Source organism: Eriocheir sinensis, chromosome 48 (genome assembly GCF_024679095.1).
Source record: "Eriocheir sinensis breed Jianghai 21 chromosome 48, ASM2467909v1, whole genome shotgun sequence".
Taxonomy (NCBI): Eukaryota; Metazoa; Arthropoda; class Malacostraca; order Decapoda; family Varunidae; genus Eriocheir; species Eriocheir sinensis.
This window is the reverse complement of record NC_066556.1, coordinates 1500278-1515199: the sequence shown is the minus strand read 5'-3', so window position 1 is coordinate 1515199 and position 14922 is coordinate 1500278. Positions and strand designations below refer to the sequence as shown.

General features: G+C 45.0%; 1 protein-coding gene across 9 annotated transcripts in view; it reads right to left on the bottom strand.

Moving 5' to 3' along the window:
• The window catches only part of LOC126981458 (guanine nucleotide exchange factor DBS-like), an 80613-nt gene that overhangs the window by 10941 nt on the left and 54750 nt on the right, over nucleotides 1–14922 (bottom strand). For 6 of the 9 annotated variants that reach the window (XM_050832511.1, XM_050832513.1, XM_050832512.1 and 3 more), the window contains exons 9-16: nucleotides 10005–10034; nucleotides 6198–6323; nucleotides 5643–5909; nucleotides 4968–5081; nucleotides 3796–3987; nucleotides 3379–3585; nucleotides 2818–3054; nucleotides 204–335 (exon numbers count right to left, since the gene is read on the bottom strand). In XM_050832511.1, the coding sequence (XP_050688468.1) occupies nucleotides 204–335; nucleotides 2818–3054; nucleotides 3379–3585; nucleotides 3796–3987; nucleotides 4968–5081; nucleotides 5643–5909; nucleotides 6198–6323; nucleotides 10005–10034 (1305 nt within the window). Of the gene's footprint in view, nucleotides 1–203; nucleotides 336–2817; nucleotides 3055–3378; nucleotides 3586–3795; nucleotides 3988–4967; nucleotides 5082–5642; nucleotides 5910–6197; nucleotides 6324–10004; nucleotides 10086–14922 lie in introns of all 9 variants that reach the window. The other 3 variants (XM_050832518.1, XM_050832510.1, XM_050832514.1) reach the window with 2 other exon arrangements.

Below are 14922 nucleotides of genomic sequence, written 5' to 3'. Positions count from 1 at the left end.
AAAGGGCAAAATAGTGGAATAGAAGATGGTAAAACAGGGACAAATGTTACAAAAAGGAGAAGAGGAAAAGAGACAAAACTGGGTATATACAAAAAGACGATAGGAAGGGGAATAAAGAAAAGGAGAGAAAGGTGAACAGAGGAGAAGAGGACATAGCTGTGAGTAACGAAGGAAGGCGTAATATATAGGAACCGAGCATTCACCTTGAGGATGGAGCACAGTTCAGACACATAGACGCGCTCAGTATCCAGCAGCTCCTTCAGGACATGCCCTCGCTTGGCCCGCGCCGCCTCACTGTCACCCGTCCACTCCGGCGAGTCTCCGCTGTCCCCAAGCTGCCAAACAACACACACTATGAAACACTGCGGCCATGGTCTGGAGGAATCTACGCAACACTCTCTGGGCTAACGTATTGTATTCTCCGCTTAAATCCTGTTAGTTGTAGGTATAAGCTATGGTGTGTAAGGTATAAGGTAAGGCTATGGGTTAAGATGCTTGCAAATGCCATTCATAAATTAGGTGAACTAACTAAAGAGTGCGCAAGAAAAATGTTCATGACTCGTGGATTTGGAGTCATGAATTCACCTTTTCCGTTTGTCTAACCTAAATTTTCAGAGAAGTAAATTTTAAGTTATGGTGTCACTGGTGTATAGCAAGGAGCAGAATGTTTTGGTCTGCCCGCCTTTTATTATGACAAAATAGGCTTCCTGAAAAACGAACATTGATGGGAGTGTTGATTGGCCAATACTTCTTCACTCCTCACAAACACACACACACACAAGACAGTGCCAATGTTTGTGTGCGTGTAAATGTTTGGTTTCATTCCTTTGCCGCCATGTCTTGCGGCTGGGAGCACCAGATTTTTTGTTGAGAACCCATGCCAATCTATGGAAAGGTTTTCCTCTTAAAACCAACACCCTGTCTGTGCATGAGACACTACAGAGCAGGGCCGGGTGAGGCTTACCAGCCCTCCGTTGTCCTTCCTTACAGTCACCTTGTATAACATGGATAATAGAGAATACAGTAATGTTTTCCTTACTTACTCAGGTAATACAAAATATATAAAGAAGTAAATTACAGTAATAGTAATGATGAGCTGATGTACAAAACAGTGAGGAGTGAGTGAGGAAAGTGGAATCAAAGGTCGAGCAGCCCGGCCAGCAAGGTGCTGAGGTGAGGGGTCAGGAAGCATCACACTGCAGGAAGTATTTACATAACAACAACAAACTTGTGTCTCACTAAGCGTTGGTTGGGTGATCAATCAGACTAAAAACAACTCTGAGGTCTGTCTACTTAACAACATATTCCATTCTCTAAAACTCTCTACACTCTGGTAGTTGGTAAGGTCAGTGTGCCGGTGAAGGGGTGGGTGGGGGAGGTCACCCCGGCCTGCTGGGTCAATGGACTCAGGAAAAGTGGAAGATAAAATGTCGCTCTGGCCCTGATAATATAAACAACCACTGTCCTTGGCAAGTGGCTGCGTCTTTGGGGAGGAAACGTTTCAAAGGGCAATGCATCCATTCCCTGATTTCTGGATGTTCACGGAGATGAATCATGAGTGAAAGCAATTTCTGACTCTTACAATAACTTGAACTCAAAGCATTTAGTAAGTGTAAACAGAAAAAGAAGAGGAAAAGCAAGTACAGCTTGAAAAATACAAGTGATATAAAAATACTGAAAAATCAATCAAGTAATTCCTCTCCAATGTTTTTGATCTGGCAAGAGTGATGCGAGGGCCGAGAGCGCAGAGTGAGGTGCTGCTAGGCTGGTGCATCCCTCTCGGGGCTGACAGACTCACCACTTACTGTCACTCTCGCTGCCACCGCTTTGGTCATGTTAATGTGTAAGAGGTGAAGGTTGTGAATGACCTGCGGCCCGACAATACAGAGGCGCCTGGGCTCAGCGGGCACGGCCTCCAGGCCCCTCAGTAACTCATGACCGTATAAGCTCCCTCGCCTCACAGGAACCCTCTGCCCTGCCCCCCCAGGCGCCCCACAGCCTGCTGCCCCCCAGACCACGTCTTGGCCCAGGCACACCGTTACCGGGCGGGGCCGCCGCCTCACGCTCTGGCTGCCTGGCTGCAGCCGTAACATCTAGGCCGAAGGGAAAACTGAGGTCATTGTGACAGGATGATCAAATACAATTTTCTACAGATAAGAGTAGACCTTGACCTGCCTACCTATGTCCCTGATGCCTCCACCCTTGGAAATGTCTCAAAGGGGAAGCCTTCACAGAAAAGTCTCACTCACTTTCCGTGCCTCCTGCAGCCCCATGTCTCATCCACACAGCCGTCCTCATTCACTCAGCAATAATCTCTTGTTGAATTATGATTCGCCAACAGGCACTTACACCTGCCCTACATTATCACTTCACTCCCTCAACCATTCAGAAATTCTCAGTTTTCAGTGACCCTTTTGTAGAATCAAAGCATTTCTCCAGTCACTCCTTCCTCTTGGAACAACTCAATGGTTCTCATTAGTATCTAGTATTCCTTGACCACTGAGAAATACATACAGCATATTAATATGATGTAGTACACCTGAATTAAAAGATACATAGTACATGTGTTACTGTCTAAGGTAACTAGGTAAGGAATAGCACACACAAGCAAAACACCTTCCTTCCTTATGTACTCAATCACTCATCAACCTCCCCGGCAGCCTCACTCTTTGCCGAGGCCAGTGAGTTTTCAGAACATTTAACTCAGGCACAACCCAGCGCCAAGGATCCAACCACTACCTGCCCCAGACACGTCACACTACAGGAGAAAATGTTACTTCCTGCCGTGAGGTCTGAGGCAACACCCACCACCCTCACCTTGGGTAGCGTGGAGGCCTTCCTCATGCTCTTGGGGGACTTGGGAAGGTCTGCGTGGAGGGGCGAGGCGGGGTGGGAGTGTGGAGGGACGCTGGACTGGCTCTGGGAGTGGTGCAGGGGAATGGCCGGCTCGGGCGTCACCGCGTGCACGGGCCGGGGAAGGCGCGTGGCCAGCCTCTTGAGGGAGCTCTTTCTCTTCTCACACATCATCTGCACATCCTCTATCCTCTTCAGCACCTGCAGCACCAGCCACACTTGTTTATAAGTCTTCATGCAGAGAATGGGTACACAGATATTTAAATACAGGAATTACATTTACTTCAGAGAAAACAATATATGATGTAATTAACTGCTGCTGCACACCTTACTTGAGCCTCTTCTCAGGGTGGGGGCAAGAGGTTAAAAAGAGAAGGGAAAGGGATGAAGAGAGAATGAGAGAAGGGAAGACTGCCTCACCTGCTGCTCACATTATTCGAACCTCTTCTCAGGGTGGGGGCAAGAGGTTAAAAAGAGAAGAGAAAGGGATGAAGAGAGAATAAGAGAAGGGGAAGACTGCCTCACCTGCTGCACAAGACCTTTAGTTTCTGGGGTGATGACGTCTTCAAACATGGTCTTCAGTTCCCGGGTGCTGCCCAGGTGGCTGTGGTCTGAGGAGGCCATGAACTCCTCCAGCTCCCTCAAGGCCTCCTCGGCGAACTCTGGCGCCTGGCATCTCTCTATCTGCTGGCAGGCGAGCAGCTCCACGCCCTCTGTGCACCACTTGTTGGCCTGAAACACAAAAATAAGACTCAAGCAGATGTTCAAGGACCCTCAAAAAGTCTAACAGAGGTGAATGAAAAGTAAACTGGAAGGAAAGGAACTCAAACCAAACGACCTACTGAAGAATAATGAATCAGATTGAGTTAAAATAAAGGGAAGACCCACAGCATACCCTCTCAGGAGCACCCTCGACCTAGCTGATTCCCTGCCGTGACCTACCCTCTCGATGCGCTCCTGAAGGTCGCGACACTTGTGCAGGGTCTCAAGGCGGTGGGTGATGCGCTCCTGGAAGGCGTCCTTCATCCGCACCAGCTCCACACACTTGGGCTGGATGGAGTCCACGGCGTAGTGCTGGCTCTCGATCAGTTGTGTGCCAATGATTCTCAGTTCCTCCGCCTTCTCCAGTTGGTCCTGTGGAAGGGAATGGGGGAAATAATGAGAGGCGAAGAACTTGAATGTGAGGGAAGAGAAAGAAATTAACCTCCATGATCAATAAGATGAATGGGAGAAGTACTGAGAGGCAAAGAACTTGAATGTGAGGGAAGAGAAAGAAATTAACCTCCATGATCAATAAGATGAATGAGGAAGTACTGAGAGGTGAAGAACTTGAATGTGAGAGAAAAAAAAGAAATTAACCTCCATGATCAATAAGATGAATGGGAGAAGTACTGAGAGGCAAAGAACTTGAATGTGAGGGAAGAGAAAGAAATTAACCTCCATGATCAATAAGATGAATGGGAGAAGTACTGAGAGGCAAAGAACTTGAATGTGAGAGAAAAAAAAGAAATTAACCTCCATGATCAATAAGGTGAATGGGGGAAGTACTTAGAGGTGAAGAACTTGAATGTGAAAAAAAAAGAATGAAGAAGTTAACCTCAATGATCAAAACGGTGAGGAAGGAATAAGAGGTGAACTTGCATGTGAAAAAAATAAATAAATAAATTAACCTCAATGATAAAAAAAAGGTGAACAGGGAAATACTGAAAGGCAAAGAATATGAACATGAAAAAAGGAAGAAATCAGCTTTAAAGACCAAAAATGATAGCTACCTAGGAAGACATATAATCAAAAGGAATGAATGAAAGAAAAGCGAAGCGAGGGGCAAATTTTCCGTGGATCTTCAGTCAAACCACGATTTCCGCTGGCGTGGTTTTCATATTTCCGTTGTTTTCCGACGTGTTCACCATCATCCAAAGCTACAGTAGATATCACCAAAGGACGACGGTAGTACTCACCATCATCATCAGCAGCAATAACAAGAAACAAATGAGAACCGGCAATAATCGTGGTTTGACTGCAGATCACGGAAAATTTGCCCAGTGTAGAAGCCCCTTTATGGGTGCAAACACATTCAAGACGACAAACAGTCAGAGGAGAGGTGGAAGACTTACGGCGGTGAGCATGTGGAAGTCCTGCGCCTCGCCCAAGAGCTGGTCCACGTGGGTCACCGAGTCGCCCACCTCCAGCATGCCGCTCAGCTGCTTCAGAGACACCTCCAGGCACTGCTGTGAGTAGAGAGTAAGATAAATCACTCTCCCAAACTTCAAACTAGCTGTTATTTTACATTACTGAAAGGTCAGAGTTTGTAAATGATATAGGCCTACAAGGCACTCAATAATGTCAGTATTTGTTAAGTCGGTTACACTGGAGCGAGGGTGAGGGAGGAGGCGAGGCTTCCAGGTCAATTTAGTGTACCAAGACTATAGTTACTGAAGTACAACCCATGCACTCTCAATCCACTTTGCAAAACTTAGGGACAGTTTCACAGTTCCCCATGATCGGTTAGTAAGCTCCCAAACCAATACCAGAGCCTTCGAAATTTCCTTGTACAGTGTCTGGTGTTTATATTTAAGTTCACAAATTTGATGAAACTATACAGGAAAAGTTGTGTGTATTTAGTGTGGCATCGAAGACCTCCCCATTTTGGATTGTATGGGATTCTATAGTTTGGTTCGGGCTGTTACGAAGACACTGTGTTGGACTGTGAAATCGGCTCTTAACCTCCTACTCCATTCGTCTAAAGCCTCCCTCCACCTACCAACCCATCTTCGTCAAGGCCAACTTACCTGCAGCTCCCTGAAGTCCGTCTCGAAGCGTCTCAGTTGCAGGCACTGGGTGAGGCGACCCTCGTGCCGCGTCCAGAATTCGTCAAAGGTCCGCTCCGTCTCCTCCAGCTGCACGAGGAGCCGCTCCACCGCCGTCACGTTGATCAGCTTGTCGGGGCACAGGCGGGCAGATCGTGGCTCGCCGGGACGCTTGATGCAGTTGAGCAGCGTCTCCCCGTGGCGCGAGGCGGAGAGCAGGTCGTCCTTGAGCACCTGATACTCCGCCCGCTGCGCCAGGCAAAGAAGGGAGTTAGTCGGAGTAGGTTTCTCGTAGCCGTCGCCACCACCAGACGGTAGAGGCATTGAGAGGAACTTTGATCATCACATTGCCTTTGCTGACTCCCAAACACACGTAGTTACTCATTGTGGACGATCAGTACACTAAAAAACTTCCATAACGCGTGAAAAAAGAGAAGAACAAGACGTTACGATAATTCAAAGCAATGCCTAAAGCCTACAATCACAAGAACTGAAGAACGAACCGCAAAGAAAGAAGGACGAATAGCGAAGACCCACCTGAGATCGAAGCAGCTCATCGGTGGAGTTGACATCGTTCGGAAACTCGGTCTCCTGAAGCTTTTGCGTGAAGGCCCGAAGGGAGGCGCTGATCTCCTGGGTGTTGGCGCTGAACTTCTCCACCGCCTGCAACCAGAGGGAGGTGCAGGGTCTTGGAGGGGGGAGGGGATACGAGGGGATGGGAAGGGCACACAAGCGAAACGGAGGAAGGGAAAGGGAAGCTACGAGAAAAAGGCAAGACGGTTGGCTTTGTTTGGTTTTCCTAGTGTACAGGAGACGAGGGTTGACATGCCGCCGGTGGAGCAGAGAAGTCAGACGCATGGAGGAAGACAGATATAGATTTTTTTCCCCGTTTTTAACTTTCCTTTGAACACTGGCACGCCCTCACCACCACCACCACCACCACCACCATCAACACTACCTTACACCTTTCCCCCACAAACAAGTCTCTGAAGGAAGGTGGGGCGTAAGGAGCACTGTGGAAATGAGGTACTGAAAGGGGCGGTTGGCACGAGGCTAACTATGATTTTAAAACCTTATGGGCTGTATTTTAAGACACCATCGCTTCTCAGATCAACTATTTCTAAAGGTCAAAGAGGGGATCAATCGAGTTTTCATGAATGTTTTTTAAGGTTCATGGTACAGAAGAAGAGTTAAACTATCACCAGGGTCATAAAACTACCCCTGGAAAGGCCTACAGCTCCTACGAAAGCCATGTCAAATATGTGAACTTGGGCGACGAAATGTTTTAAAATACGACCCTATGACCCAAGCCTTTTCCTCTCCTCAGCTCCGTAACTTCCCCCAACGAATGACTTCTCCCTCCACGTCAATGGGTGGGGATGGGGCGATGTCCTTGGAGCCCCAGCCCACCACCTCCAACACACGCCACAGTCCTCCCGCCTCACGCTGCAGCTGCTGGCGGGAGGGAGGCACAAGAACACTCCTGACGAGACTCGAGGGCGGGAAGAGGCGGCGGGAAAGCACAGTTGATCATGAGGACTGTGTATTAGTGGTAGTAGTAGTAGTAGTAGTAGTGGTAGTAGTGGTAGTAGTAGTAGTGGTAGTAGTAGTAGTGGTAGTGGTAGTAGTAGTAGTGGGGGAGGTAAACTAGAGTAGGACACACACACACACACACACACACACACACACACACACACACACACACACACACACACACACATTGCTGTATATCGTTCAGAAATCTATATAATAAAAATACCGTAAAATGTGTTGTTATAAAAAAAAATCATATATATATATTCAGATATGTACACACATGCCCCAAGACCCTTTTATGTGGAAAACTTTGATGTTCGTATGAAAATGGACAAACTCGTTCCTTTCACACACACACACACACACACACACACACACACACACACACACACACACACACACAAACACTGTATAAGCCCTATATATATTATATTAACTAACATCCAACACACTGGCGGTACACACATATACACTCAGGAGGTTCTGTGACCAAGGGCATGACAACAGGGTGTACACGAGGGATAAAAAGTCTTATCATACCCACAAATACTGATGCGAGAAACTGCAATGCCAAAAAAAAAAGGGGGGAAAGAAAAAGTATTGGTCCATGGCACATGTCTGCTCCTGAAAAACGAAGGGGTGGTGGTGGTTGTAGGTCTTAGGAATGACAGGGCAGGGAAAGGATTGAAGGCAGGATCGAACACTGCGAGGATACGGAGGAAAGGATTCACGGGAGGCATATAGGGGATGAGGCAAAGGGATCAGGGTAGGAATAGGAGGAGGAGATGCTTTATTCCTCACATACCTAAGAACTGAGAGTATAAGGGATAAGGAAGGATTAGGATACGGAGGACGGGGAAAGGACTCCTCACATATCTAAAAACGGCGAGCGGGGGAAGGAAAGGGGAGGATTAGCATATGGAGGAGATGAACCATTCCTCCCATACCTTAGAACTGAGAGTATATGGGATAAGGATAAGGAAGGATTAGGATACGGAGGACGGGGAAAGGACTCCTCACATATCTAAAAACTGCGAGTAGAAGGAAAGGGAAGGACTAGGATATGGAGGAGATGAACCACTCCTTACGTACATAAAACTAAGGATAAAGGAGGACAAGGATAGGATAGGAGAGGAATAGGATACGGAGGACGGGAAACCCACTCCTCATATACCTAATAGCCGGGAGGAGGAGGATTAGGTTAAGGATAGGGAAGGATATGTAGGAGATGCACCTCTCCTACATAACACTAAGAGATGAGGATATAAAAGGATAAGGAAGGAGAGAAAGGAACCAGGATATGGAGGAGGAGGGAACAGGACAAGGAGCCGCTAGGTTGGTGAAAGGAACATTAAATCAACTCATAATATAGCTATTGACGTCACCAACGGGGGATGGGGGCTGGAGGGGGTCCCATACAGGGCGCTGGTGTGGGGGGAGGGGGAGCGTAAGGGGTGAGGGGGAAGGCCAGGGTACCCCCCACACTTGAGGCTCGGTGAATCAAGGCAGTCACCCCACAAAACGAATAAAAGAAAACGGGTTATGAATTGCTTTGAAGTATCGGTCACCGTGGGATTATTGATGTGACTCGAGGCTTGGAGAGTGATGAGCTGGCGAAAGGAAGATAGAATGAGGGGAGTTAACGTCTCTCTCTCTCTCTCTCTCTCTCTCTGGCGGTAACAGTGATGGAGTAGGCGGAAATAAGTGACTGTCTTCATTCTTTCAGCTGCGGAAAAAATATATCTCGCCACGGATGTGAATAAAATGATTGCATGTTAAAACCCCCTTTTCCACGCGTTCTGATTCGACACTATAAACGTAAAAAGTAGGTTAGTTATATGTAAGCAAGAGTAACCCCGTGGCACTGAGGCAAACGGGTGATAAAGTGACGTTAATCTGATGCTGGGATTGACTGATCGATGTTGAAAAGAAGGAAAAAAAGGAGCCTATTTCGAGGTGTTGTTGTGATCCCCTGAAAATAAATAAAAGAATAATAATCCAGAATACAAAAGAAAAAAACCGTCTTACTTAATCTATAAGAAAACGCATAAAAAAATTGAAAAACTGAATACTTAACGACAAAAAATACGAAAATCTCTTACTTAATCTATAAAAAAACGCATAAAAAATGAAAAACTGAAAAATACTTGAAAAAAATACGAAAATCTCTTACTTAATATATAAAAAAAACGCATAAAAAATTGAAAAACTGAAAAATACTTGAAAAAATACGAAAATCCCTGACTGAAAACTCTTGAAAATTAAAATGTTACTCAATTAAGAACATAGCCCCTGAAAATTATATATAACAAATTGGAAAATACCCAACAAAAACACATTAATTTCCCTTTGAAACGAAAAAAAAGTCACCATAACAAAAACTTTATGAACTTGAGACAAAAAAGTTGAAGTCCTAATACTTGAAAAGGAGCGAAAAATACCCACAAAAAAAGCTACAAATTCCAGTAAAAAAAAGGAAAAAGACTGTAAATGCTCAACTTGAAAAAAAAATGTCCCTGCCAAACGCCCTAAAAAAAAAACGAAGAAAAAAACAAAAAACAAAACAGAAGTACTATAAAAAAAATCACCACCAAACCAAACCCAAACTTCAGCAACATCCCAAACGGTCCCCCAAAACAAAACACAATCGCACCGACCCGAACCGCACGTCGCTCCGATAACCACAACACAAAACCGCTAACTACTGTAACCCTGCCTCGCCTCGTGGGGTGGTGGGGTGCCCTGGCCTGGCCCTCTCCCCCCCCTCTGGCCCTACCACCAGCTGCCGACCCGGGGCCAGCACTGTACCTGCTTGAGGGTGGCCACGGCGTGTTGGATCTGTCGGGAAAAGAGTTGTTCATTGTAGAAGCGGTGGAGGCCAGGGCGGCGCTGCGTCAGGGGAGCAAGAGAAGGGCGCCGTTAGAAACTTTGGAGGAGGAGGAGGAGGAAGGAGATGGAGGAAGAGAGGGTGGAGGACAAAGGAGAGGAGATGAAGGAGGAGGAAGGCAAGGAGATGGAGGAGAAAGGAAATGGAGGAGGAGGAGGAGGCAGAGGAGGAAACATCAAGGTGGAAGAGGAAGAAAAATAACGTGGAGGAGGAGAAATAAAGTGGAGGAGGAGGAGGAGGAGGAGGAGGATTGAATTTTAAGAGGAGGGAGATGAATAAAGGAGGAGGAGGAGAAACAAGGACGAGGAAGAGGAATGAGGTAGAGGAGGAGGAAGAGGAGGAGGAGGAGGAGGAAAGATTGAGATGCTGAGAAGGGAAAAGAAAGTGAGTAGATTAGTAAGAAAATAAGTAATAAAGTGAATTTGAGGAGAGAGAGAGAGAGAGAGAGAGAGAGAGAGAGAGAGAGAGAGAGAGAGAGAGAGAGAGAGAGAGAGAGAGAGAGAGAGAGAGAGAGAGAGAGATGCCTCGGATGAAAGGAAAAGAGAATGAGTGAGAGAGTGAGCGAGTGAGAGGAAAGATAAGAGGAAAAGAAACTTGAGATGAAAGAGAATGAAAGAGAGAGAGAGAGAGAGAGAGAGAGAGAGAGAGAGAGAGAGAGAGAGAGAGAGAGAGAGAGAGAGAGAGAGAGAGAGAGAGAGAGAGAGAGAGAGAGAGAGAGAGAGAGAGAGAGAGAGAGAGAGAGAGAGAGAGAGAGAGAGAGAGAGAGAGAGAGAGAGAGAGAGAGAGAGAGAGAGAGAGAGAGAGAGAGAGAGAGAGAGAGAGAGAGAGAGAGAGAGAGAGAGAGAGAGAGAGAATATGAAGGTTCGTCACAGTTGATAAATGATGGAAGAGGTGAAAATTAGGGGGTCGTGTGTATGGGTATGAAGAGAGGAGGAAGAAGAGGAGGAGGAGGAGGAGGAGGAGGAGTGTAGATAATAACTGACGGGGAAGGGAAGAGTGACGAAGCAGGACATAATAATACGGATGAGGAAGAGGAGGAAGAGGAAGAGGAAGAGGAGGAGGAGAAGGAAAGTAGTATATATAGGTTACGGGGTTATAGGAGATACTGGAGGTGGGAGTGCGATTAGATCCGATCATGGGCCGCTAAGGGAAAGGTTTTAATTCGAAGGCACGCCACCAGAGGGACATCACGAGGGCGGAACACAAAAAAACAAACACAAAAAGAAAAGAACACAAGGAAAGAACACAGCAAACTAACAGAACGAAAAGAAGGAAGAGAAAGAACGGAGGTATGAAAGAAATGAATGAGAAAAATATGTCGTAACAAGTGGAAGAAAATACACAAAAAGAAAAATAGAAAGAAAACACACGAAAGTAAAGAAAAAAAAAAGGTATGATAGAACAGTCTTGGATCCTGTTTTTAAGTGTTATGGAAGAACATGAGAAGAAGGAGGAGGATCAGATCGCATTACAGGGCATAGAATCAAGACAACAAAACGAAATACATGATAATAAGTTCTCTGGAAGCTTGTTTAATACGAAAGAACAAATAGATTCCAAGAGCTTATGGAGAAGGAAGGAAACTAAGGAGCTGCTTGGACGAAGGAGAATTAAAGAAAGAATGAAAAAAAAAGGAAAAAAGAAGGAAACTCACCATGGCTTGTCTGCTTACTGCACTGAGGAGGAGGAGGAGGAGGAGGAAGAGGAGGAGGAGGAGGAAGAGGAGGAGGAGGAGGAGGAGGAGGAGGCACGGATGGAGAGAAGGGAGGCAAAGGAGGAAGGATAGGAGAAAATGGGTTACAGAAAACAGAGCTGAATAAGGTGAATAAAGATGGGTAAGGATGAGTAAAGATGGGTAATGAAGGGCTGCCTGAGTAAAGGGGAAGGGTCACGCAAGAGAATGGAAAGGGAGAATTGCAAATGAGTAAGGGAAAGGGTTTGAATGAGTCAGGATGGATAAGGATGAGTAAGGGTGGGAACTGAAGGGCTGCCTGGGGGATGGGGTAGAAGAAAGGGGAGAGAATGTGAAGAGGGAGTCGCAAAAGAAGGGGAAAGGGAAAGGACTGGATGGGTAAGGATGGGACATGATGGGTAAGGATGGGAAATGATGGGTAAGGATATGGATGAAAGGCAAACAAATGGGATGGGATAGTTGCAAATTGGTAAGGGAAAGGACTGGATGGGTAAGGATGGGTATAGGACTCACCATGCCTGCCTGCTACACTGAAGGGCCGCCTGGGTGATGGGAAGGGAAGGGAGAGGCCACAGCAGAAGGAAGGGAAGGGAAGGAAGGGCAGGGATGGGGTCAAGGCTTCGTCTCCGCCCATCTTCCCCATCACGTTAGCTTTGAGAGTTCTCGTTCTCGAAAAAAAAAATAATAATAACAGTGCAAATATTTTCATTAACACACACACACACACACACACACACACACACACACACACACACACACACACACACACACACTTAATGACGCAAAATTTGAATGAAAAAAAAAGTAGTGCGCAATGATCTTGATGTTATTTTTTGGTTAACTTGAAAAAATAAATAAATAAACACTTCGAAATATTTAGTACGCAATGATCTTGATATTATTTTTAGTTAACTTTCTGGGAATTATAAAAAATAAATAAAAAAAAAGAAATCACAGAGCTGGGCTACTCAACTGGCGGCTCGCGGTCAGAATCCAGACCTTCTGAGTGTTGTAGCTGGACCCCATAAGCCTCCAGGAGTAGAAAATGGGATTAAATATAACATGTAGGTCCTGGCGATAAATTCTTGCGAGTATATTTCCTCGACTGACGGTAGGCCTTACAGTCAGTCCAGGTAATACACTTGCTAGACTCCAACGCCAGGACCTTCATGTTTTTTAATTATATATATTTTTTTATACTCCTGGAGCGTGGGGTCCAGCTACTGTGTTTATCTGTAACTCTCCATTCACTTGTACTTGTTTAACTGGACCTTTGCTCATAATGGTTGAGTAGCCCTGCCATAGACGAACTGTTTATCTTCTCGTTGTTGCTGTTCAAACAAAAGACTGTCGGGAGTTATTACGCAGCCAACGAGGAAACACAAGACAGAGGCGGAAACTGTATACTCTTCGATTCCATGTTAAAAGGAAAATATAGTCTTTGATTCCATATTAAGAGAAAAAAAATAATAACCGTGGAAGAGATGAAAGGAGAAAACGTCAATATATTCCTCAATTCCGCCTCAATAAAAAAAATGGAAAGTATAAAAAACCTGAAAAAGAAAACAAAGAAAATTATAAAAAAAACGAGACGAAAAATAAATGTATAAACATACACAGTGCAGCATTTTAATTAGCAGTATATTAACAAAAGTAGTAGTAGTAGTAGTAGTAGTAGTAGTAGTAGTAGTAGTAGTAGTAAAAAAATAACATTGCATAATATATAAAAAAAACTCAATATTATTCATTTATTTATTTAAGATCAGAACAGAGAAGTATTTATGAGGAAAAATGTATTAGTTTATTTTATGTTTGTGTGTGTGCGAGAGAGAGAGAGAGAGAGAGAGAGAGAGAGAGAGAGAGAGAGAGAGAGAGAGAGAGAGAGAGAGAGAGAGAGAGAGAGAGAGAGAGAGAGAGAGAGAGAGAGAGAGAGAGAGAGAGAGAGAGAGAGAGAGAGATGATGTCGTCCGGCGCATGGGGGGGAGGGGAAAAAAGGGGAAAAAGGGGAAAAAAGGGGAAGGGGGCGGCGCGTGTTTTGCCTCCTTGAGCGGCCGCCCTCGCATCGTGAGTGACTTTAAAATCATTATTACCATTATTATTATTAGTCACAGTTATTCTTATGAGTAGTATTGTCATCATTAGGCAGTAAATAAGGTAAAGTATAGTCATGATCATCACAGGACAATTACAACACCAATAACAGTAAGTATAACAACACTGACTAACACTTAAGAAGACATGACGCACCTCACACGATGGGCTCACTTCTAATCTTACTTTTTTCATTTTGTTGTTTTACCAAAAGTCTGAGAGCAATGACTGACTAACTGACTGACTGACTGACTGATGACTGTGACTGACTAACTGACTGACTGACTGACTCAACACGAATGACTGAAACATGACTGACTAACTGACTGACTGACTGACTGAACAACACTTAAAAACAACAGAACTCAACACGAATGACTGAAACATGACTGACTGACTGGCTAATTGACTGACTGATTGAGCAACACTTAAAAACAACAGAACTCAACACGAATGACTGAAACATGACTGACTGACTGACTAATTGACTGACTGACTGAGCAACACTTTAAAAACGACTAACTCAACACGAATGACTGAAACATGACTGACTGACTGACTGACTGACAGCCCAACACTCAAACTTAGAACAATTATGACTTTAAAACCACAGAAGACACCACTGACTGAAGCATGACTGATTAACTGACTGACCGACACTTCGAACAATGACAACAACACAAGTGACTGAGACATGATTTACTGAACAAGTGACTGACCCACCGACCAACAGACTGATTGACTGAATGATATGACCGTATAAAGCAATAAAATAAAACAGGTGAAAGTGATTAAAAAGAAGACCCAATTGTTTTTAGGTTCTGAATGAAATTGTAAATACTAATACAATTGCCGACTGATGCTTAGGACTCGACCAGGACTGAACTGACTGACTGACTGACTGACTGACGAGAGAGACATACAAGAACAGCGACAAGGAAAATGAAAACTGAACAGACTGAGTGACTGATTAATTTTCTAACTGACTGATTAACCAACTGACTTACTGACTGACTAGCTGATGAAGAGACAGTGGAACGACGATTAGGAAAAAG